General features: G+C 49.4%; 1 protein-coding gene across 1 annotated transcript in view; it reads right to left on the reverse strand.

Annotated features, from left to right (window-relative positions):
• Positions 1 to 25,372, reverse strand: part of PKD1 (polycystin 1, transient receptor potential channel interacting) — a 58,790-nt gene that overhangs the window by 31,339 nt on the left and 2,079 nt on the right. Inside the window, exons 3-17 of the mRNA XM_019473960.1 lie at positions 24,163 to 24,234; positions 22,590 to 22,661; positions 21,041 to 21,210; positions 18,224 to 18,892; positions 17,720 to 17,903; positions 13,367 to 13,581; positions 12,195 to 12,307; positions 11,988 to 12,114; positions 10,795 to 11,072; positions 9,559 to 10,308; positions 8,327 to 8,458; positions 6,500 to 6,675; positions 5,916 to 6,049; positions 1,710 to 5,332; positions 539 to 688 (exon numbers count right to left, since the gene is read on the reverse strand). Of these exons, the coding sequence (XP_019329505.1) occupies positions 539 to 688; positions 1,710 to 5,332; positions 5,916 to 6,049; positions 6,500 to 6,675; positions 8,327 to 8,458; positions 9,559 to 10,308; positions 10,795 to 11,072; positions 11,988 to 12,114; positions 12,195 to 12,307; positions 13,367 to 13,581; positions 17,720 to 17,903; positions 18,224 to 18,892; positions 21,041 to 21,210; positions 22,590 to 22,661; positions 24,163 to 24,234 (6,865 nt within the window). The remainder of the gene's footprint in view (positions 1 to 538; positions 689 to 1,709; positions 5,333 to 5,915; positions 6,050 to 6,499; positions 6,676 to 8,326; positions 8,459 to 9,558; positions 10,309 to 10,794; positions 11,073 to 11,987; positions 12,115 to 12,194; positions 12,308 to 13,366; positions 13,582 to 17,719; positions 17,904 to 18,223; positions 18,893 to 21,040; positions 21,211 to 22,589; positions 22,662 to 24,162; positions 24,235 to 25,372) is intronic.

The raw sequence follows: 25,372 nt of genomic DNA on the forward strand, positions 1-25,372 counted from the left end.
AGCTACCGACCACGGGCTCCTTTGCTGTCCTCCTACGGCAGATCTGTGGTCGCAGACTCTCAGTTCCAGGAACGGTGGCCAGTACCGTCCAGGGCTGCACTAACACAGCCTCTGCACAGGGAGGGACTAACACAAGGTCTAAAGGAAGGAAGAAGCTAAAAGGACTTGGCAGGACAAGCAAAAAGTGCTGCCCAAGGCAGCGTAAGACATGGAAATACCAGTGTCTGTTCCTGCCAATGACATGGATGGGATCAGTCAGGGAGCCCGAGTGATGCCCTAAAATCTGCTTCCCCTGCTTTCCTTTGCTGGCTGGTGCAGGTAGGTAGTGGTACTTCCACACCCCCAGCTGAACTGGCACCAGCTCTCGGTTCGGGCCAGGGGACGCAGCCTGGGGAGTCTCCCGTGGCTGGGCCCGTCCTGAGCCAGCAGTGCTCTCCTCTAGAAACTTCCTTAGAAAAAGGGCCGGGGACTTCCAGCTCGGCTGTGTCCAGCCACAGGCACACAAGGGCAGAAAGCGACAGCTGTCTGTGGTACGTACGGTTTGATTTGTTGCCTCGGGACTCATACCCTCCTTCCTGACGGTGAGGTCGAACGTATACTCCACATCTGCTTCTAATACAGCTTTGGAAATTGTGACAATTCCTTCCTTGGCACTGAAATTCAGAGAGCACCCTGCAGCCGAGCTCTGCTTGCAAGGAGAAAAGAACTTTCAAACCCTCCTTGGTACGGGTGTACATCGGGTTAGTCCACAGGCAAAACATTCAGGTCCACACAAAGTCACTGCTACATATCTTACTGTGCAATGTCACCGCTGGGGTGGGAGAAACGGGGTGGTGTGTGGACAATAAAGCACACTACCCTATTCTTCAGGTTAGTAAGCAGTACTTGGAATACTCCTGTATCTCATCTGAGCTTCACGTTCTTATTTTATAGCAATTATTTCTTCATTAAATAGCTTATAAACATTGCCAAACAACACAAAAAGCTCACATTAAACTCAAAAGTCTAATCCACACACACTCCGCATCTTTCTATTTTGAGGGAAAGATAGAAAACAGTGACTTGTTACAAGCAAAAGAATCCCACATTCAACCAAAAAATGTTCCTGAGGTGGATCTCCCGTAAGAATTTGAAGGGCAGTTCTCCCTTGCCCTTCTATCCCTGTAGGGTCAGACCACTTCAGTGTATGAGGATGGTGGCCTGCTAGTGACCATAGTGACCATGACTTGTGGTCACTTGACTCCTCCGAAGTCTAACTTTGGCCCCTGCTGAAATGAGAGACATTTAACTGTTAACGGGAGAGGGACCAGAGCCCTCAGCCCCCTGGACTGCAATCAGCAGCTCTGCAATGCCTTCAGGTTATGGAAGCAGCCACATTGAAACTGTGAACCAGAGGCCAAGTGCAAAGGAAGCAGCAATGCGAATGCCTCAGCTTCCAGTGCCAACACTTCTGCCCTGCCCAGGGACACTGCGCAGCACTGGACTGCAGCAGGCTGCACTGCACAACTCTCCACAGCCATTTTTGTACCATTGTCCTGAGCTGGGAATTGGGAAACCTTTGCAACCCTCCTTCTGGAGCAGCTTTGTTAAAGGTGCTCACAAAAGCTCCCCTCAACACCGTTTCAACCCAGACACGTTTGTAGTGGAGCTGACGTGCAGTTGGAGCTCCCAAATGATCACCCTCTCTGGCTGTGCAAAACTGCTCTTACCTTGGAGGAGAATGTACAAGACCAATCGTATAACAACGGAGTCTGTTCACCATCATCCAAGTTCGGGTCATAGGATTTCTCCCCATCCAAGATTAAGTCCTGAGTGTTGGACCATACCCGGTATGACCCCCCATCAATGATTGGGACCAGCTTACTTGGTATCACAGTTACATTGGCAAAGATGCTTTTGGACAGTGGGGTATCTCCAAAGGAGACAATAAAGATGAAGCAATAGTTCCCAACTTCCAGGGCAAGCTTCGGTATAACTAACTGGGGCCTGTTCACATCAACGTTCGGCAGACGGATCCTGCTGGAGTCATCCAAGTTCAGGCAGCTGGGTGCTCGGTAGATCTCCCATAGGTGCTCCGTCTGGTACTTGATGCATCCTCGGAGGTCAATCTGTGCCTCTAGGTAGTTCCTCTGGGACCGCTTCATGACTACTTGAGGGGGCAAGGCTAACTCCACCTCTGGCTCCTCACACTCCAGGACTTTGACAGTGACAGTGAGGTGGGCTATGAAGAAGCTGACGAGATTGGTGGCATTCACCTCCACCAGGTAATCCCCAGGGCTCAGGTAAGAATAGTTGGCCACTGCAACCCTGGTCATTTGAGTGGAAGAGCCATCCCCAAAGGTCCACAGGAACTCAACACTCCTGCTGCTGGGCACCACTGCTGCTTCAAACAGTGCTGTCCTGTTGACAAAGGCATTGGAGGCAGTAAGGGAGACTTGGACTATTGGGTCTTGGACCTGGATGGTTCTGGTGATATTGATACTTCCCAAGTCATTGAAGGCATTGAGGTGAATCTCGAGCCGCCCTGCAGCTTCTGGAGTGTAGGAAACACTCTCTCCTGCCACAGTGACCACAGATCGACCTTGCTCTTTCCACAGGGAGAACTGCCAGGAGAATGACACACGGGAGCCACTTCCCACCTGGGCACTGAAGCTCTTCTCCGTGCCCGTGGGTATGCCTTCCTCACAGCAGTTCAGAAGCCTGACATCGCGGATGGCCTCCAGGACAGAGATGAGCACCTGGGCATGTGCGATGCTGATTTGGTTCTGCACAGTCACGGTCACCAAATAATCACCGCTCTTGGTGAACTCATGCGTGTACTTCGACCCGTTGAGCACCACAGAATAGTCCCCACTTATGCTCACCAAGTAACTCACAGAGGTACCTGACAACATCCTGATCACAAAGGTGACCTGTTCCCCTGGCTCCACCACCTTCTTGCTGGCAAGAACTTCCAGTCCTTGAATCCTGTCCAGCACTGAGATATTCCTGCTGGCCAGAGCCCAGCTGATGTCATTCGATGCATTCAGATAGACTGTATAAAACCCTGCTGTGGGGAACGTGACTGCCACGGACTGGCCAGTCAACGTGCCATTTGGCACCTCCCAAAGCCATGTCACTTCAGTCCCTTTCTGCAGCTCCCCCTCAAAGACCACCGTGGAGCCTGATGAGACATACCTACAGTCCAGTTCTGCAGTCCCTATACTCAGCCCCTCTATGACCTCCTCTACACAGATATAAATTGTTGCATTGGTTGAATCCAGCTTGTTTTCTGCTCCAATGATGACCTCTGTCACTCCAGGGCTTTGGAAGGAGTATATAATAAAGGGTTCAGAGGTAACAGGAGAGAAGCCATCCTCTAGGTACCAAACATACGTGATGCCAGTGCCACTGGTTATGGTGGTACTTATGTTAACAGAGGCATTAATAGCAACTGGGTTGGGGAAGGCATAAGGCTTTAAAAGACCAATGCTTTCAATGAACTCCAGTGTCCTGTTTGCAGTTGCGCATCCCAGCATATTAGTGGCTTTCAGATAGACAGTGTAGTTTCCAGCTTCTAGGATGCTCAAGGAGAAGGTTTTCCCAGTGAAGGTCTGCACAGCATTGCCACCCCTTTGGGCTACCCAGCTGTAAGAGATGTTTGTTCCCTCTCTCACCACTGCCTGCAAATGGAGTGTTTTGTTAGTTGGGAAATAGATGTCCTCCACCAGGTCACTGCTAGCCACCTGCAGGCCTTCAATCTGCTCCAGGACGTAGACGTAGATGCTGTCTTGCAACGAGCTGATCTTGTTCTCTGCTGTCACAATGACATTGAATGTGCCCACGGACCGGAAAGTGTAGGAAATTGTGGAGGAGCCTTGGATAGGAGTGCACCGGTCACAAAGGATCCATGAGTAGCGGATGGCACTGCCAGCTACAAGCGTGGCTACAAAACTCACCGAACCATTTAATGGCACCACTGTCCTGCTGGCATTGATGGTCAGCCCATGGAGCCGACGTTTCACGGTGACGTCGATGATGGTCTCATTAAAGCTCACATCATTCTGGCCCGTCACACTAATAGTGTAATGGCCCGTGTTGTTGTAGGCGTGGGTAGCAATTTGGCCAGGCTGGGTAGTGCCATCTCCAAAGTCCCAACAGTAACTCACTTTGGTTCCATTCATGCTGGCAGAGAACAGGTAGATCTGGTTCAGCTCCAAAACACTTGTCCCGTTATATTCAATCTTTGCTACCCCAACTGGTTCCTGGACTTCCACAAACGCTGTGTCATTGTTGAAGGAGACATTGTTGGAGACAGTCACCGTGACCAAGAAGACCCCTGTGTTCTTGTAGGTATAGGTCACTTCAGTCCCACTCGATCTAGTGGACTCATTGTTCCCGAAATCCCAGCGGTAGCGGTACTGGTAGAGAGGCACAGCACTGACCTGGAAGCTGCTCTCTTCGCCAAGCCTCACAAACTGCTTGGAAGGGAGAAGGGTGACGTTGACTATCTCTGGCTCCACACAGACGCTGGTGAAATAGTGAGCCTTGTTAAACCTGCTTGAGAGAGTCAGGGAGAGGGGGAACGTCCCACTTCGGGTGAAGTTGTGCATCACCACAGGGTCCCCACTGATTGTGACATTGGACGAGCCGTCTCCAAAAGTCCAATCAAAGATGTATTCATCAGGATTCCCTGTCACATATGCAGTGAGCTGCACATCTGGGTGCTCAAGGATGCAAGAAGTAGGCTCTATTTTGAGTACTTCCAGGACAAATATCCGAACAGGCACAGTTTGGGAGACAGAGTTCACAGGATTCACAGCTGTCACGTTCACGGTGCAGTTGATGTCCTTTATGTACACGTGTTCTACCACTGGCACCTGACTCCTCAGCACCGTCCCGTCCCCCATATCGAATATCCAGGTGATACTGTCCCCCGTCTGCACTGAAGCATTAAGGGTCACAGATGCTCCCAGCTCTGCTACCTCATCGGCGGAAACATGGAGCTCAGTTATCTCTTCAAACACTTGGTAGCATTCAACTGTCTCCACACTGCTTATGGTATTGTTCGCTGTCACGGTGATGTTGTATACCCCTCTTCTGGAGTAGCTGTACGTCACTGTAGACTGGCTCTCTGTGAACAGTGAGGACCCGTCCCCGAAGTCCCAGGTGTACACAACACCGTAAGGAGACGGCAATGGATTGGCTCTGAAGGTGACCGGACGGCTCACAACTAAAACATCCTCCTCTACTTCCATCTTCACATCAATCAGATAACTGTGGATGTGAACTGGGGTCAAATGGGTGAGGTTCTCAAACTGGTTTGACACGAGAACCACCAGGGCATATTCGCCTGCATAGGAGGAGAGCAGAAAAAGACCAGTTGTGAGGACATGCTTGCGCAACAGCTTCCTCAGTGCTGCAGCAGTGTGGGGAGCGTGACGGGGGACTGCAGGGAGAGACTCTGCTCCTGCACTGCACACACCCTGGGCTTCCCTCCTCCGGTCCAGGACAAGCAGGAATTACAACTAGGCCATGCATGTGAGGACCAAACACCAAGTAAGAAGCCAGTCCGACAGATACAGAGAAAAGATTTTCTTTCTGTTCGCTCACAAAACAGACCCCCTTCCTGCTGCCTGCAGTAGTGCTCCCTACCCCCCCTCCCATCAGCACAAAGCTCGCCTGCCACTCATCTATCTGCTGAGACTGCCCAAAAGGGGGACTGTGTGCGGTGGACCCGTTTCTTACAGCGTGGACAAACTTCTCCTAGACTTATAGAGGATGGCAGTTGCTGGAGACTTCCAGTCACTCTGGCTGTTTGCTCAGGAATGAGAAAATGACTTTCAAGCCATTGTTTTATTGGAAGGTGCCTTGTAACCCCCTCGCAACAAAAATATCTGAGCCCCTTCTTCCCCAAAGAACTGTCCTGAGCATACCTGGGTCTTGATAGATGTGTGAAACATTGTGCTCAATTACAACCTCATGGACACTGGGATCAGGAACAAGGAAAGACTTGTTGTAGGGAGGTCTGAACAGGTATGTCTCCTGGACACCATCTCCAAAATCCCACCTGGAGAAACATGCAAACCATGTTACACTGCACAACAGGAGAATCATGGAAATCCCAGAGGAACCCTGGCCTGGTCTAGGGCTGTCTTTCAGGCTCAGGGCTGGGGTTTTCAGAAAAGCCATAGGAAACATAATGCCAAGTATCAAAGCAGTAGCTGTGCCCAATGCTGCAGAATTGTGGCTGTGAGAGGGGTACAGCACTAGTAAGAAGAGGAGGAACCCAATATTAAAGCAATGTTGCAATCCTTTAAAAGAAAAGTATTTCAGCCTGAACTATAGGTCCCAGCCAGTGTGACTGAACCACACCCGCAGGGATTTCAAATTAACTAGACAGCAGCTGAGAAATGGGCCATTTGACATCAGCTGGCCCCGGGAAGAGAAATAGTGCAGGCAAGACTGGTAAGCTATGCACAGTAAGATCCTAAGTTCAGGCAACTTGCAAAGGACTCACAGGAACATAGCATCCACAGCTGAATCAACCTGAACTCTTGCTGTAAGCTCCACAGTGCTGTTCTGAGGGAGGACCGGCAGGACACCCAACACAGTCAGGTTCTTCATCTTATTCATCATCTCCACCGTGACATTGTAATTGACCATAAAGTTACTGACGTGGTTGGAGGCGGTGAGCTGGGAAGGACAGTGGGACAAAGAATGCATCTGGGATCACCTTGCCGTGCTGCCCTCTCCTGAGAGTGGGGCTTCGCTGTACTGAAGAAGTCCCCCCAGGCAGGCGAGCAGGTTAGGTCAGAGAAGAATAGCCTGTGGGACGGGGAGGCAGGGGCAATAGCTTGAATGGCACTGGACAGCAGCATAGACTGGAAGGCCACCTACCTGGCAAAGCCACCTCTTGCTGGAACCACCACATCTCCACCCCTAAAGTCAGTCCAAGGAAGGACTGCTTCTACAGCAAGAGGGCAAGGAGAAGAGCTTCTCATCCTGAGACTCCTCTGGCTCTGAACTTGCCAGTTACCCTTTTCCCTGCTCTGATGTGCCCTGCACACCGTCTCCAGCTGCTGAGCCCAGGCACTTGCTGCCACCAAGGGGGCAACAGCCACCCAGTTTCCTTAGGACAGTGGCAGATGAGTGGCTCCAAGCACAGAGAGTGGGGATGGAAGAGACTCGTAAAACCAAGCACGCCAAGTGCAGCTCCAGCATCCTGGGTGTAGTGGGCACAGAGAGGGAGAGCAAAGTTGGGCAGAGGAGGGAAAGGGAGAATGGATGGGCAAGAGACTGAAGAGACATGACAGAGGTAGAGCGGGATCCTCAAGATTATCTAGGCATGTGACACTGATGTGGCACCTAATGATGAAGCATCTTGCCACCTCCTCACCTGCAGGAGAGCTGAGCTGCTGGCAGAAGGGATCCTTCAAACCCAGTTGAATAGAGACCTCCCACCCCAACAGATAAAGAAGTTTGTGTCTAGGCTTCTGTGAATCTGTTACACTGAACCCAGTCGACCCCAGACTAATGCCACCTTGTCAACTCCGTAAGTAAAAGCAATCCAGGCTTGTCAGCACAGTGCTTCACCCAGCGAATTAGTGCTACTCAGCATAGTGCTGCACCAAGCAAATTAGTGCTAGCATGCCCTCGGAGCTAGGGCTGGTGTCTCTTCAGGAAGCCAGCAGTTACCCTGCAAACGGATCAAGCAGCTTGGAGCCAGACCAGGACTCTGCGTGGCAGTACATGATACAGAAAGATGTTCTGGCCAGAGACAAACTCCTGTTCCACAACAGATACCTCCCTCTGCCCAGACTTTCCGCTCTATCCTTCTTCTGGGGTCATGACAAAACCCAGTGTTCCAGTCTGCACCAACGGAAAGAGAACAGGACAGAGACCAGAAGAGCTTGTGGCAGAAGCTCTGTCCTGGCTATGAAAGTCTTATGTTTGCATCCTGCCTCTGCCTGGGTCTGTGTTCACACCTCCTGCCTGCCAAAGCAGTGGCCGGCACCCTGCAGTGGGGCTCCCTGCCTCATTCCTGCTGGAGAGGAGTAAGGACAGACACTCCATGAACAGAAAGGACGACATGGAGAAAAGAGGAGAAAGCAAAGATGAGGAAGACAGCGAAATCAGCTGTAATGGAAGAATAGGAAGAAACTTACTATTTGCATTTGCAAGAACAGCTCAGTGAGAAATAGCAGACGAGCTCGTTAGGAGCACAGTGAAAACCTCCTCAACTCAAGTCTGCCTTCTCCTCTCCCTGCTGCTTTTCCTGCTTCGTTTGTGGGATGAAATGGAAACCCAGGATTAAAATGGCATCATGGGAAAGGCCTTGGCTTACCGAAAGCTTGTACACAGCTGGGCTTTGGTAGATAACGTTGAAGACAACATTGTAAAAAGTGAAAGATGGCTTATCATCTACTGTCCATCGGAAAGTCACATCTGACCCAGCTTCCATCACAGGGACGTAGCTCTGAAAGGCATGAGGACATTTTATACTAGTGCAAGAGAAAAGCGTGCACAGCACTTCCCAGGAGATCTCCAGCTGAACTGGGGAGGGAGCAGAGCCAGACTGGGAGGCATCACACACCTGTGAGACAGCGCTCTCAGACCATGACACAGAGGTGCAAGATCATCTGTGGCTTTGTTGCTGATAGAGAAATGTAGACCCTGACTCCATGAATCAACAGCAGAGCTGGGAGCAGAACCCATACTGCCTGCTCCCACACCCTAGAGCTCTGCTTTTGTGATCAGGTCTCTCTCTTGCTAGCTAAAAAACTTGCCGCTGTCTTTGTGGAAACAACTCAGCTTTATCTACACCCGTAAGCTGAGTCTCTGACCCTCGTCCATTGATGGTACCCAACCCAAAGGCTAAAATGGTTGACTTGCACTGGAGAGGGTAGGCCCCCTCCTCACTCCTGCAGTGCCTCCTGAGCAGACCGTAGCAGCCAGGAAGGGTGAGACCAACAGGCATTGCAGGCGCAGGGTTCTGCCGTAAGCAGCCAGAGGTTGAGCAGAGCATTTCACAGATACCGATGGGCAGTTATTGAACAGGTTCCTAGGGCTCAGCTGTAGCTCCGGGGACAGGGGATTTGAGAAAAAAAGACTGCAAACACCAGACTAACTCCAAGACTTTGATGGATGGATGAAACCTTTTTATAGCTTCAGCCAGGTAATGTAAGGATTTAGTAGAGCAAATCTAAACACCTAAAGGAGTAACTACCTTGACAAGTCAAAAGAAGGTAAATACTGGCCTTTCATAATGCCTCCGGTTTTCTGTAGAACTGGAAAGCCAGTATTCCCCTAGCGGGAGGTGCTGCCTTACCTCTGAGGGAATTAAAGTGAACATACAGATGAGCTGCCTTCCTGCTGGAGAGCACCAGTGCTTTCTGCCACATGCCTGTGCCTGCAGCAGCGCTGTCTGCATGGCCTTGGAGCCAGCGCTTAGCAGCAAGCAGCGCTACATCTGACCAGTGTGGAGCCGAGCCCCAGCCCTCCTCATGAGCCCAACACACACCGTTAGCGGTAAAGGCTAAAAACGCTACTGACAAATTAAAAGCAGCAATCACTCACCACTCGTGTATTTAGCAGGACTCTGCTCTCAGGGTCAGGGGTGGCCCGCAGCCCACGGATGGGCTCCTCCACTTTCACTGTGACAGTGATGTTCTGGGAGCTCACGGCGTTCTCCGCAACAAGCACATGGGTGCTCACCCCCTCCCTGAGGCTGCTCAGGCTGACCACCGCAAACCAGGTGTCGTTGGTCTCCCTGGCACAGTCTGCCGTCAGCGGTGCAACAGGCGCTGGGCAGGACCCCTCGAAGGGGAAAGTGTGGTTGTCTCCCAGCCAGCTAGCTGTCGCATTCACCCCTGAGGAGAGTTTGACGACCAGGGTAGTGTGGTTGGATGGTAGGTAGACCCTGCTGCCTTGAGGAGCGGGGTGGATGACCCGCAGGCCTGACACCCAGGAAGCCACCCAGAAACTGCAAGACAGATTGGCGCTGAAGACCCCGTTGTCCACACTGGCTCTGACCGTGTAGCGACCTGGATGCTCCAGCCCCGCATTGTGGGGGCTGATCACCGGGACCAGCTGTTCCTCGGCATAGCGAACTCGGAGAGAGCAAACAGTGTTGTTTATCCAGGTGGCACCGATGGAGCTGTCGGACAGGCCAAGTGCCCACTCTGAAGAGTTCATGCTTAAGACGTTGGTTCTGTAAGGGGATGCGGTACTTGGCTGGCACTGGAGGAGTAAGCCCAAGCCTGCATTGTGCTGGATACTGAAGATGTCCTTGGCCCTGACAAAAATACTTTCTTTTCTGAATGTGACCTGTAGAGAGAGGAGACATTTTTGGATTAACGCCTCAAATTAAGAGCACGCAGCACCCAACTCTTGCCTGGGCAAGACAGCTGGATTTACTGCCAAGTGGAAACCAACAGAAAAGCTGCAGATCCAAACACAGCATGGGGAGACATTTCACCACTCTGCTCTCCTTGGCCACTCTGAATCAAATGTGCTAACATGGAAGCCAGCTCTATGCTCTATCTCCACTTCGTAAATGCAATGGGAATAGCCCAGGAAATCTGCACAGCCTTTTGACCAACTCTGCTATTGCAACAGGTTACTGCAGGGAGTCCATGGCTTAGAGCGGGGAAGATAGAAAGTGGTGGCATGTGTGACACTGGGCAAATAATTTCATTTGAATGGACTTCAGTATCACCAAATGCAAATGGGAACAATTCTTTATTTACCCAAAGCACTCAAGAGAAAACTGCCCCACCTACTCATTGGTTACAGCAGCTAATAAACACTGACCAGATACTGGGAAGAAGGGCCAGCTGGTATTGTAAAGTGAAATTCTTCGATGAGTTCATAGCTGAGCTGGCTTTCATTGTGCTGAAGGGAAACGGGGGCAGGGCTGCTGGCGAGAGAACTGTTGGCACACTCGGTCGCGTTGCAGCAGTTGTTTAGTGACAAGCACAAATTAGTCAAATGACACCACTGGAAACCAGGAGGACATTCAAGTAGAGTCCAGTTCCCGTCATCCTGAGCAGTGTGGAATGGTTCTGTAGCATTTTTTCCCTCCTGGTAGTCTGGAAGAAGTGAAAGAGAAAGCAAAGATCACCATTCTGACAAGTAACACTTCTAGTGCGCTTCTTCGCTCCAAATTCACCATTTTTCTCCACTCTTAGTAAAACCTGCAACCACAACACATCCTGGTACTACATGAGACAAGTGTCCTGTTTTACAGGAAAATTTCACCAAGGCACGAAGATTGTTAAAAACAAAGTGAGTCTCTTTTCCAGTGAGAATGCACAATTTGCAAGCTAAAAGAGAACTATGTTCACGCAAAAGCAAGTCCAAGCAGAGCTGGCTTTGACATTGAAAACACATTAAGCAACTTTTCTTAAGTTCATGTTTCCATGTCAAAGTATCAGCTTTTCAGTGTCAAAAAATATTCTTTTGTAACCAGCCAACCCTATGGCTATAGCAAACATTCTGCTGCAAAATTAATTGTTGCCAAAACTGTGACTATTGAGCTGTTGTACAAGGAATAAAAGGTTTATTAGATTATCTCACCCATCAGGAAGAAATGGGCTCAGGAAAACGTTCTTCCTTGTTAACCTGTGGGGCCAGATGGACCAGAAGACATTCCCATTTGACATGTCATGTCTTCCCAAAGTATAAAAGTGTAACTCAGAAGATTAATTCACTTCTACACGTTCCTTACACTCACGTTTTCTTCACGCATTGAGACAGGTTTCTCCCTCTATTAATTTCTCCAGGAGAACCGCTTCTCCAAGGCAACCTCAGGCTGTCCAACCATGCCTGCAGATTTTGCGCTTGAGTCTCCTCAAAAATAGAACCAAATCTCTGAGCCTTTAAGGCTTCAGAGCTTCTGCTTTGAAGACAGAGGGGCCACAAGAAGGCCACAGACACTCAGTTTGACATGGCCCTGATGGCATCAGCTCTAACAATACCACAAGTGTTGAGAGGAGGTGCCTCACCTTCTCCATCTATCGGTCTATGCACTTGGAAGCTCACTTGAACAGGTTGATGCAGTTCTTGTGTCACAAACTCCAGGGCAGTCAAATATCCCTCGTGCCTGAATGCCAGCTCAGGGAACACCATCACCTGCAAAACAAACAGGCTCTCACCTGCCTGCGTCTCCCTGGGCTCCCTCTGCAGCAGCAGCAGGATGAGCAAATCCTTACCTCCACAGCTTGCCACGGAGCTGACAGCACATCTTCTGTCACATTTTTCACAGCCTCATGTGTATCAAACACAGGGTCTCCCACAAAGAAGTTTTCGGCATTTAAGAGAACTCCTGTTTACAAAGGAAATATTTGAACAAAGCCCATGAGACTCAGCAAGGCCTGAAGCTATTCCCCCACCCTGCTCATGCTTGCTCACACCGTGCAGCAGAGCTGTAGCAGGGCTTGGACCACTCAGGAATCTGTAACTCCAGCTTTACTGGAGAAGCAGCTGCTGTAATCCTGTAGTTTCCTGCTTCTTCTTGCAGGTGTTTTGATTTCTTACTCATCCTGCACAAGTAATGTTTGCATTTGCAATTCTCAGCAATTTTGACTTCTAGGAACTCTGCAAATACTTCTCCCTTCCAACACCCCATGATTTGCTTCGAATTTTTGAGCACAAGGTGCACTCCCCATCCTCCCTGTCCCCCTGGACTTCATGGGAAATGTGGCCAGGACCAGCTGGTTTCCACCAGCAGCAAACACCTCTGGCTCATTCACAGTCAGGTCAGGCTCTGGGGACTGAGCACAACCAGCTGATGCTGTCCCTCCTCCCAGGGCCAGTGGGCTCTCTTCCTAGCACTGGCTTTTCCTTCTTACCTAAATCTTCTCCCATATTTCATGTCCTTTCTGCTTCTCTTCCTTACTCCCTACACCGCTTTGGGAGATCCGGGAGGCTGCTTAAACACAAACCTGCACAGCACACACCACATAAAAGCTCGCCTAATGATCTCCAAGGCTCTATAGTCTTTTAAGTCACAAGACCCCAACATCTCACAAACTACAAGATGCCACAGAAGGACAGCAAGAGTCACCAAGGCAGCACCATGGCCTCAGATCCTGGCAGCAGCAGAGACTGCTCAAATAAGAGAGAAAAGCTATTTCCGAAGCTCTGCTTCAGAGCTTCGCTCCTCTCTCTACTTCGGTTGATGGCAAAGATTGGAGTGGGCCAAATTCTTCCCTTTGGGCTGAGGCCAGGTTTCTGAAAGGTTATCAGTCAAGCCTCTGTTGGGAATATTGTGGTTGTTGCCAGTCCCACTTGATCTGGGGGGATGCTCTGGATGACCCCCTCCATGCAGCCCTCTTTCTCCTTGGCACATGCCAGCGGACAGCAGGAGAGAAGCAGAGCCCACCTTTTGGCTTGTACTCGCAGACGTAGCTGTGCTTGGCCATGCACAGGTCTGTGTTACACTGGCCCGTTGGGCCCATCCGGACACAGTGGTCAGCGTTTGACGGATGGGGTTCTCCTGGCAGCCAGTTCTGACAGCTCTCCAGATTAAACCCTTCGCCTCTTTGCTGCGCTCCAGTGCTTGCAAAATCATTGAATCCAATCCAGACATCGAGGCTCCTTCAAAAAATAAGGAAGGGGGGAGGATTTCAGGAAATCATGAGTATTAGAAAGATCTGGGACAGATGCCATCTATGGTTCTCTATGAAAATAATAATCTTAACAACAGCAGCTTCATCCGGGTGTCACAGGCTGCATTTAACAGACCCTTTTAGTTACTAAAGGATTTCAGTATCCATTCTACCACCAGAACCTGGCTCCTCAGTAACAGCTCCTTCATGGCACACCATCCTGCTATCTACCAGCCCTTCAAACCTCTGTCCTAAGGGCTACAGAAAGCCACCTGTCCTCTGATATACTGAGGGGACAGCAGAGCCAAAAGGATCCAGACAGAGCAATCAACCAACACTACAGTGCAGTGGGGCTGGGAGGGAGAAGCAGCTCAGTGGGTCGCTGTGTGCAGCTGAGTCAGACCCTTGATGATCGCTGCCCCACAACTTGAGTCACCCCATTCCTAAAATGCTCACGCTCAAGTTAAAAGAGGACACAGTTAAAGGCTCCGTCAGCACCACAGAGCTTGTGACATACTGGTAAGCACTGATTCATACCAGCCACAACTGGTACAGCACAAAGATATCAGAGAGGGTAATGAGATGACACTGCCTGGAGAGGAGAACCACGAGATTTTATTGCTTCCAGAAATTCCCAGCAGTCCCTCCAGTTGCACACCTTCTGCTTCCTCAAGCTGGAGCTGCTTCCTTCACATCAATATGTTTATTAATATCACCATGCCGCCTGGCCTCCCCTCCCAGTGGGCATGGAGGGCCGACAGCCACTCGTGGGTGCTGGAAGGGCTGAGACCAGCTCTCCCATCGCAGAGTAAACCCTACACAATACAGGGAAATGGGACTATCTGCAAAACCAAGGAGTATCAGCAGGTTGACTTGAACCTCAGACACCTCTTAGGAGACCAGCCTGTTAAAATGGCCTGCCTGCATTGCAGTCTGAATGACCCTCACAGACACTTCTAAGCCCGTATTGAGTCGTGACTTAAGAGGAATGGTATGGTCATACAAAACTGTCTGAAAAAGCTGCATCCTTTAGAAAACTTGTGCTTCATTTGTGCAGACCTGTGGAATTTGTCACTAGTCAATTCTCCTCTGCAAGTGGAACTGGCACCAGTGCATGATTAAACCTCGGACGGTGCCAGGTACGGGAGCTGCTGTTCCAATTGGGGCGTCTTTGATGCAGCTGCTGGGAGATGATCAACTCCTCGGCCACCACTGAAAGGCAGCAGCCACGGGGGGACAAGACACCGGCAAGCAGAGGCCAAAGCACCACGGGCAGATGAACCCCACATACAAAAGAAACTGCCAGGATCATTTTAGGAAAATGAAATGTCTCTTCCACATTTGGAAACTGGCTGAATCCCAGCAGAGATTCTAGTGGAAAGTGCTGAGCGGTCTTTCATAGCCACAAACAGCCTGGACAACTGTTTCTAATCGCACCCAGCAGAAAGTGAGGCATTTGTTTCATATTAACTTCGAGTGGGGGAACAGCCTCATCATGCACCCTTCAAAGCCCCCAGCTCCTTCTCCACGCTCCCTCCTGCAGGCTGCAATCAATTCTGCTACAGCCTTGCTGTTTGCTCCAGCGTGCTCCCAGGGTGGTACAACTGCTCTGCAAAAAGCAGACCAGGGAGGTAATTGGTGTCTCTCCACCACTAGGCTCACGCCAGATGAAATGATTAATGAGGTCATGCTGAAAAACGACGACAAAAATAACTGTTCCGTGAATCAGTAGTTTTCATTGCAAATAAGATTAAAAAATAAATAACTGCTGTGCTCTGCTCCCGAACCACTGGCACGGGATTAGGGAGAACAGGCTAGGAAACCGCCTGTTTGCTGCCATTAGTAAAACTTGATAGAGATTTTCCTGTTCTAATTCCAGCTATGACCTAACTGCAAGTCATTAAAAAAAAAAAAAAAAAAAAAAAAAAAAAAAAAAAAAAAAAAAAAAAAAAAAAAAAAAAAAAAAAAAAAAAAAAAAAAAAAAAAAAAAAAAAAAAAAAAAAAAAAAAAAAAAAAAAAAAAAAAAAAAAAAAAAAAAAAAAAAAAAAAAAAAAAAAAAAAAAAAAAAAAAAAAAAAAAAAAAAAAAAAAAAAAAAAAAAAAAAAAAAAAAAAAAAAAAAAAAAAAAAAAAAAAAAAAAAAAAAAAAAAAAAAAAAAAAAAAAAAAAAAAAAAAAAAAAAAAAAAAAAAAAAAAAAAAAAAAAAAAAAAAAAAAAAAAAAAAAAAAAAAAAAAAAAAAAAAAAAAAAAAAAAAAAAAAAAAAAAAAAAAAGAATAAATAGGCTGGCTGGCTTGCTTCCCACCCCTGCCCCACTGCTTGGCCCACTACCTTGCAGAGAGGAACAAGAGGGCTCTCGACACCCTCTTCTGAAGCAAGACGTGAGCATCCCTCTGCCTCTGAGGAAGGAACAAGCTGCTTTGCTTGGGGCAGCAGGAGCAGAACGAAGCCTGAGGAGGCTTGGAAGGGGAGAGGGGCTCCCTGTACTGCCTCAGAGGGGAAAGCGGGGTCCCCTGGAAGGGGTGTGGGCTGGAGCACTCTGCTTCTGGAGGCGGGGAGAGGACCAGCTCAGCACATATTGGTCCTGGGGAGACCATTACACGACAGGAGCGAAGGAGAGGAGAGAGCGGTCCTCGCTGCTGCATGCTCTAATGGGAAACAGATTTCTGCTTCTGTCATTTTCCCACAAGAAACTATGGAGGCTGCATGTTCCAAAAACCTGTGGCTCGGTTGATTTGTCTTTTATCGCCAGGGAAATCGCATCCTGGAACTGCCTCATTCATGTTTATCTGAATGGATTAATAAAATAAACACATGAAATAAAGGGGACTGGGGAGGAGAGCAACGTGGGGCAGCAGCTGGGAAACAGCTTGGGCGGCTCATTCCCTTCTGAGGTCTCATGATTTCCTTGTGCTGCAGTCCATCAAAAGCCCTGCACGCAATGCCTGATAAATCAGAGCACCAAGTGACCAGTATCTAACCCGCAGGAAGGGACAGACTCCTCTTCCCCAGATCAAGGACCACATGTTTGCAATCTCGGGATAAAACCCAGTGCGAAGGGAACAGGGCAAGGATACAAGTTTGGGAAGAAGGGGCTGTCAGACCTTCAGCAGGACCGTTCAAAGCCTACGTCACATGCAGCTGTTCCCTTCGCATGTGCTTTCTGGGCTGTGTTTATTAAGAGGCCATCTACAACATCTGCATCTGGGAGCGCTGACAAGAGCTGTCAGGCCCCTGAAAGCTCTCCTGGTCGTCCTCCCGCCAAGACGGCTGGTTGCAGAAAGGGCACTTAGAGGGGTGGATTTAATCAAAGGCTGACACTTTCAGTGCTCTCTGTTTATAAAGCCCAGCTCCTGAGGTGGAACAGATGCTGCTGGAGCCTGACACTTGGAGAGGAGTGCTGCTCCTTCTCAGGATGCGAAAGAAGAGGGGAAGGGGTCTGGGCTTCAGGCGGCAGCCGTGTCTGGGAGGGTGCAGGATCCCAGCTGGGAGGCAGGATTGCAGCACTGGCTCGGGCTCTGCTAGAGCAGCTGCTCGATGCCACGGTGTCACTCGTGGGACAATCCAGCTGTAATTCTGCTGATGGAGGGACCTGGTTGCAAGGTCACCCTCAGGCCCTGCCTGGTAGCCAAACACCCTCTGGACACGAGCACCTGACCCCCTCCACCGTCCAACCCGAGCCTGCAGATTTTGCTGAACTCCCAGGTGGAAGGTCTGCTCAGCCCAGCCCCGTTTGCTCCTGACCCTGCACCTCTCTGCATCATTTCAGATGCACGCACAGGCACAAACGTGGGGTACAAGATGCCCACCAGCAGCAACCCCACAATTCCTAGTTCTGAATTCCAGCCTTTCTGCCCCATTCCTCTTCTTCCCTCCACAGTCTGTAAGCAAAGAAGCCAAGCTCAGCAAGGGCTCAAGCTCTGCTTATTCCTCCTCTTTGTTCAGCAGCCTCACCCCTACCATCTCCCCATACTCAGCCTGGACCTGTGTGTCTCTCCAGCCTGACTGGTTGCACAGGGCTGCCTGCTGCCGAGCTCGACAGGACCCTCCCTCCGGACCCCTCTGCAGATGTGACCCCAGGAACACAAGACCTGTCCCTAGGAAATCTTAACCGTTACCCTCCTCGCTTACCTGATGACATGAGCGACCAAGAAGCTCTGGATCTCGGGGCTGCTCACAAAAGCCAGCTCTCCGTTGCCATGCTCCTGGCAGTGCTGCTGGGCCTCCAGCCACTCAGCCTTCTCCACCACCAGCTGATAGCAGTGGTTATTGCCCGGGAAAACCAAGCCATCAGGGGGACACATGGGGTGAACTGCTGCATGAGGTAGAAGAACACAACACAAGCATGATGTCCTTTCTATGGGCCCACGCACCCCAATCCAATCTGGGAAGCGAGGCTCCAGGAATGTCCTGTCCTTCTTGATGCCCATAAATCCCCTTCGCTGTTGAACTGCACTCTGTGCAGTCATCTACTTGGCCCAGGACAGTGCAAAACACTGCCTGGTCAGACAGGGGAGCAAGGAGTGCCCAAAGGAGTCAACCCTTACTCCTCATTGAGAAGGAACGGAAAGGGAAGGCCCAGGACCCAGTGCCACCCCTCCCTTGCCCAGCACCCACCCAGCCAACCCTGCTTACCTCTGCCCAGCTCTCCAGCCTCTGCGGTGATACCGTACAACACCGCGAGGCCAGTGCCACCTCTGTTGCGGATCCGTATGTCCAGAGTCTCATTCGTCTTGACCAAGGAAGGACATTGCAGTTCTAACTGTTGGGGTGAAGCCACCACCTCGATTTCTGCCTGCACGTATAAGACCTTGGTGCCCACGAAGATGGTGGCAGTGACATTGTACTGCCCAGGTAAGGCATACATGTGGACAGCTGCATTTCCAGTGGTGTTGAGAACCTCTGTCTGGTCCCCAAATTCCCACAGTAAAGTGCTGACAGCAATGGGAATACTGACATTGAAGAGCACGGCCTGGTGTAGGCTGTACCGGGGCTGGAGTCCTGTGAAAGACACAGGCAGCTGTGCCTGGAAGGGAGAGGGGACGAGTGATGGGCCACCACAGGCCTGCCCAGACAAATGCTCAGTGCAAAATGGCAAACAACTGGAGGAAGAGTTTGTTTCATGGGCAGTACCACACAAACACTGCCCCAGGGTGCTGAAACCTCCATATTCCTGGTCTTCAGCATAACAGAGGGCACTGCAGGTCTCCTCGGTGAGGTTCCCAGGGTGAACAGACGTGAAGAGGATGACAAGTTCAGCCTCTTCTGTGTGGTTGCTTGTCAGACACGTTATGTATTGAGCTCCTGGGGAAAGAACAGAAGATCCTCTTGCAAACTGACACTGTCAAGCCATGGCTTGGTGAAACCCTCCAAGAGACACCGCCCCACACCCCTGGGAACGGACTTCTCCTGGGCAGTTCCTACTTCAAGCATTTCCTTTTTGAGTCTTGCCTGGGAAGTCTTTAACCCCTCAGCAATGATTTCCAAACTCTTTATGCTAATTAATGATGACCGAAATAACAAGTCAGTCGCACAGATTTATGGAGCAGCAACACTCAGCAAATAAAAGGGGTCTTTGGAGAGCCTGACAGTCCCACGGAACATGGAGCCGCTGAGTCTGACCCTCAAAGGAGCCCAAAGGACTAGCCACCAAGTGAGACCAGGAGAAAAGGTTGTCCCTTGGCTTGTACCTTGGCTTGGTCCGGTGCAGCACGTTTCACTCCATGCTGCCTGGGGCTTCCAGCAACGAGTCTATAATCAAACACACTTGGGCAGAGTGGCACATCGGTGGCATGGGAGAAATGCCACCGGACTCTCCACCAGGCCCACGCTGGAGGTGGGCAGACACTGCAGCCACCTTCCCCCCTGGAGAGAGCCAAGAGCTTCCCACCTACTTGCAGGCAAAATCTGGTGCTAGAAAAGAAGGCAGTGCCACACACAGCCTGCACCCGAGGGGTGTGGAAGGATGCACATGTATGCATTCATGGGAAGGATGCACAGAAACAACACATGCCTGGCTACAGGGAGCACAAACACACACGTGCATGGACACGTACAATGATGGCAGCCACAACAGCCCCATTCTCAGAGCAACAGCTCATTCCCTTGAGTTTACTTCCCCCTCACCGGCTTGCAAGGGGTGGGATGTTTCTCTGCCACAAACACACAGGCAGGGCCTCTGCCACGTGCACAGCCGCAGCCCAGCTGGGACTGCCTGACCTCCTCTCCAACTCTGCCCACGCAACCGAGCCATGTTTGCTCCTCTGTTTCTGCTGGTTGCTACAACATCTCCCCCCAAACATCTCAACAGCTCCGGCCTCGTGTGATCTTCCCATATCAAATCCATCCAACTGTCCGGCTTTCTCCACAGCCTTCCTGCAAACGTTGAGCCACTTCTCTTAAGAAAAGTCCCGTGAGGAGGACCACGGCATGGGAACTACTTTGCTTTTTAACACCAGCCTGGTCATACTTCTTCATTCCCTGCCGGTCAGTAACAACTGTCAGTAGCTGGCAGGCTGTCCCCAGCCTACTCCCATTACACTGAATTACCCAGAAGACAGCCTCGCATTATTGTTTCCACACTAACTTAAAGTAGTTCAAGAGGGGAACAACTAATTATCAAGGGGAATAACAGTGATGGTGTTATTTCACTTGATAATTCCAGCACCAGGCAAACAGTGCACTACCGAGGTGCTGCAAGGCTGGGGTAACTTTGCTGGGGAAAGCGGAGCAACCACCAGCCGGGTTTTGGCCCTGGAGGAGCACTGCACTTCATCAGGAGGCTCAGGTGGCTCCCACCAGCTCTGGTTCCCCCAGCCCTCATCACTGCATCCTCCCATCATGCATTAAAGGAGGTGCCTGATGCCTGCTGGGGGGAGCACACGCTCTCCCTCCCTCTCTCTTACTTAGAGATAGCTGAGCATCCGGGGGGGGTTATTTTTCTTAGGGCTCCCCCTCCCACCCTCCAAGTAAACACCGCCCCACGTTTCTGATTAGCCAAGGCAGTCAGAAAAATGCACCCAGAGCAGGCGACGGGCTGTAGCTCGGGGCAGTGTTCATTCAACGCTCCTGACACGGAGCCCTGTCACCTGCAAAGATTCAATTTAGCATGTCCTCAGGTCCCATCAACTCCAAGAGATTTCACTGCTTGAAGTCAGACTGTTAAAAGCTTGAGAGAATGAAAGCCTAAGGCTGGAGGTCACGGAGCTAGTGCCATCTGATGGCTGCTTGAAGCTTGGTCTGTAATGAGTTTGCTGATCTCAGCCCTGGTGTGACTGACTCCAGCCTTAAGGCATCAGGGTAGAGTCACACACTACCATTATTTGCTTAATTAGATTAGAACTGGTGACTTGTGGTCTAAAGAGGTCTAGACGTGATCCCCAGCTCCCCCTGGGCCCATCATTTCCACCGGTTTAGTCATCTCCCCCACCACAGCCCGCAGCGTTTCCTTACCGCAAGTAGCATTGACGAACAAGACATTGAAGAGGGAAAGGTTTGCCACCTCAGGAGGGTGGGCGCATCTCGTATCTGACGCCTGAATAACTTTCACTTGTCTGTCTTCCACCCAACGGGGCAACCAGGAAAGTTTGCAGTCACAAACAAATGGATTCCAACTTAAGTTTCTGTAACAGGGAGATCAGACAAAAGTTAGGCATTAACTTGACATGTGCTAAGTGTTAATTACAGCAGTGTGCAGATCCCTCACTGTTCCCACCTGCGCCACTCCACTGAAATGCTTCAGAAAGAACTGCGAGGGGAGTTAATGAATAGGGAATCAAGCAATAATTAACATGATTTTTCTAGAGGCTAGAATTAGGCACGTACTCCAAGTACTTTTTTCACTCTACAAATAATTGTTGCAATTAGAAGCAAATTACAGACACAATCTTATATTTAAAATAGTCTGCCATCTAACAGCCATTGGATGTAATGGCAGCCTCTCCAGCTAAGGGAGACTATTTACAGCTCCATTAAAAAATAGCTAAGAGAATAAAATTGATCTGTCAAAAAAGAAATGCAAAGTCAATGATAATCTTTCCATGTGGCAGTTTAATGAAAAGATGGAAACTTTAATTGCAGCTAAACTTGATCCAAATTACAGCCTTTGGCATTCAGCTGCGAACAGGACAGAGATGGAAAGCTGTTTGTTTAGCTGACGCCAGCTGGGCTGGGCTGCAGCAGGGGCTGAACCCAGGATTTTTATACTGAAAGCACCACTTTGCCGGCCAGCCTTAGCAGGGGCAGACTCACTTGGACCTAGCCTGAATCCTTTGTGTCTCTTCAGTGCCACTTGTAAGCAAAAATGCAGAGCTGAAAATGCCCTTTGTGTCCTGTCTTTCAGGGAGAATGTGTGGCTTAGCTTTTTTTCTTGCTTGCCGAGAGCGATTGCACGGGGTTAATCCTTTGGCTCATTCAGATACAGAATGGCCATTCTGTGCTGCCACTTCATGTATCTCTCCTGGAAATGTGTGGCATCCCCTCGCTGCCCTTCACATACAGCACAGATTTTAATTACTTCAATTAAAAATCACTATAAGCCTAAGAACTTGAATCACTGAGGGAGAACATCTTCAAGTGTCTTCAAGTGACTTAGACACCTCAGTCAGGGTCTCCTGTGTTGCAGGTCAGTGCCCTTTTCGTCAGATCCCCCGGTCCCAAGGTGTGACCATACAGACAGGAACAGCATGTGTGACCCGGCGCACGGCCAGAGAAAAGAAGTGGGCGAGAAGCAGGGAAGCCAGGAAGGCAGTGGCAGAGGTTGGAGGTATCCAGGAGACAGAAGCAAAGTCTGGGAAGAGGTTATGCTTGAAGGGCACCAACAGGACCCAGGAGCAGGACACAGCTTGAGGAAGAAACTGGAGAGGGTCCAAAAGGCAGCTGCTTAGTTGGGTACATGCCTCAGATCTCCCCAAGACAGCGCTGCATCCCACCCCACCAGGAAGGGAAGAGCTGTTTCAAGGAAAGGTGTAAATAGAGAACTGGGAAACAAAGATGAACTTACATTTCACTTAAATTAAATAAATTATCAAATATTCCATCTTCTAACGTAGAAATCTTGTTGTGGCTTATATCTCTGTAAAAGAGGGAAAATGAAAGTTCATCATGTTGGTAACAACTTCCTGGCCAACATACAGGATCAGCCTCTGTCCCAAGCTCTGCTTGGGTACTAGTTACTGTCTGAGCGCCTTGAGTCTCAACAGCCACATGCGTATGATAGCAAAATGTCCAGTCAGGCACTAAGTCATGGAATCACAGCGTGGTTGAGGTTGGAAGGGACCTCTGGAAGTCATCTGGTCCAAACCCCCTGCTCAAGCAGGTCACCTACAGCAGGCTGCCCACAACCATGTCCAGACTGCTTTTGAGTATCTCCAAGGATGGAGACTCCACAACCTCTCTGGGCAGCCTGCTTCCATGTTCAAGTCCAGTCCCCGTGCTCCAAGTCCTTCCATGAGTCCTTCTCCTTTTAGGAGATTTTGAGGTGTAAAGATGGCAGGCTGTCCAGGCTGCCAGCTACTCAGCTGGAACCACCAAAGCAGGTTTTGGTGCTAGCTCTGTTGCTGCCTTTTTTGATCTGACAGTCCAATTTTTCTTTAAAAAACAGTTAATCTTCTCCATGAACCATCAGCAAGTAACAGTGCAAACTCATCTGATCAGCAGCACAGCGTGGTAGGTTGGAAGGGACCTCTGGAAGTCATCTGGTCCAAACCCCCTGCTCAAGCAGGTCACCTACAGCAGGCTGCCCACAACCATGTCCAGACTGCTTTTGAGTATCTCCCAGGATGGAGACTCCCCACCCTCTCTGGGCAGCCTGCTTCCATGTTCAAGTCCAGTCCCCGTGCTCCAAGTCCTTCCATGAGTCCTTCTCCTTTTAGGAGATTTTGAGGTGTAAAGATGGCAGGCTGTCCAGGCTGCCAGCTACTCAGCTGGAACCACCAAAGCAGGTTTTGGTGCTGGCTCTGTTGCTGCCTTTTTTGATCTGACAGTCCAATTTTTCTTTAAAAAACAGTTAATCTTCTCCATGAACCATCAGCAAGTAACAGTGCAAACTCATCTGATCAGCAGCTGAACCAGTGAGTTTGCTAATGGTCAAAGTTCTCCTCCTGGCCCACATAGAGTCTGGGCAGTCTTTGGGACAGCTCAGGGTGTGGGGAGCAATGGGACATCAGGCCTTTCCCCCACTAGTGCCAGGCTCCTCAAAGGACGCTCAGGCTCAGTACGCAATTCCCTCAGAAGATAAGTGGGATTTGGACACCGCAGCTTTATCAGAATTTTCCATGTACTAACAGACATCTTGCAACAAATCTCATTCTCTTGCCTTGATCTCCTCTCCATCTAGCAGTACAGCGGGTCAAATCCTGCCCGATTCTCTGAATGCCAATGAGGGAATCATTCATTCACTGGACTGTGCAACTAAACGCCTTGAGGAAGGAGACCATGGACACATCTATCTGGGGCTCGACAGATGAGGTCAAGCAAGAACAAGGCCAACTTGTGAAATGCAAGCATGTGTTTTAGGTACCAGCTCAAACATGCACGGTGAGCTGGAGGATTGGAAGGGCACAGCGTGTACTTACAGTTTTGCCAGAGAAGTCAGGCTTTCGAATATCTGAACATCTAAACCACTGATCTTGTTATTGGAAAGATCCCTAGAGAAAGAAAACACAATTTTCAGCTTTCATTCAACTTCATTTTGTCATTCCTCCATTACTAGACCTTAGAAGAGCCTCTCTCCAAACTCCATCCAGACTCCAGACTGGAAGGTTTTGGTGTGTCAAAGCAGAGCATTTCTCCCAGCTGAAGAAAACACCTTTCCCAGCTGTAAAGCATTTGCTGCTCAAAGCTTTGTATAATGTGTAGATACAGATTAGGACTATCATTATTTGCATACCATTCTGCAGCATATCTAGCGTAATTGCAGACATGACAAATTTATTACTAAATCTGATGTATCCTTTTAAAAAAATATTCAAGTCTAATATATGTTCAAAGAAGTAATTAAGAAGCAATTTAGACTAAAGTAGTAATTAACTTAGAGAAAAATTTATGAGGAACTTCCAAGTCCATTTCTAGTGCCAAAGAACTGATCATTAATTACACAATTGATGCGCTCAACTTTTAGATTTTAAAGATCTTTTTGTCTCTCTTTGGAAAAGCTTAAAAGCGAAGAAGTAACAAAGAATATTTTCCATTTAAAATCAGGTTAGATTGTCCTTATAAAAGGAACACTGTTTTAAAAAATCTCTGATCGCTCCCTGTAACACCAATAGCCTTCAGCTCATCCAAAGCAAAATTGTTTCTGTCCTCCAGCCCAGCTCTCTCTTTTCACCCCATGTCCTCTTTTTCAATTTTGAAATGTCACTCAGCTAAGAAGTGAACATTTTGCTGATCGGTCTTGACTCGTTCCCAATAAACTTCACTCTTTGGTTTCAGACGAATATCCTTTGGCCAAGACCTTCTTTTAGCAGCACCAAAATACTTATTCTGAGCCCATGCAATGGTGGTTATCCTTCAAGGATTTCTGGCAGAGCTCCAGGGAGGCGGACAGGGCTGGAGTCACTGCAGCCGCAGCCGTGCCGAGTCAACAGAGATGTTCTCCTACCCACCTCCTTTCTCACCTTTTTTCCTACAAGCATCTCCTGTAATTTCTCCTTGCCGTCTCACCTCTTATTTTTATCCCCTAATCAATTAATTGTTGGTTTGATCTGACATTTAAACTTACTTTATCTGAATGAAAAGAATTCTGCCAAACTGGCAGGAAAATTACGTATGATTCCAGGAAACTCT

The sequence above is a fragment of the Aptenodytes forsteri genome, unplaced genomic scaffold (assembly GCF_000699145.1).
Source record: "Aptenodytes forsteri isolate BGI_AS27 unplaced genomic scaffold, ASM69914v1 Scaffold55, whole genome shotgun sequence".
Classification (NCBI taxonomy): domain Eukaryota; kingdom Metazoa; phylum Chordata; class Aves; order Sphenisciformes; family Spheniscidae; genus Aptenodytes; species Aptenodytes forsteri.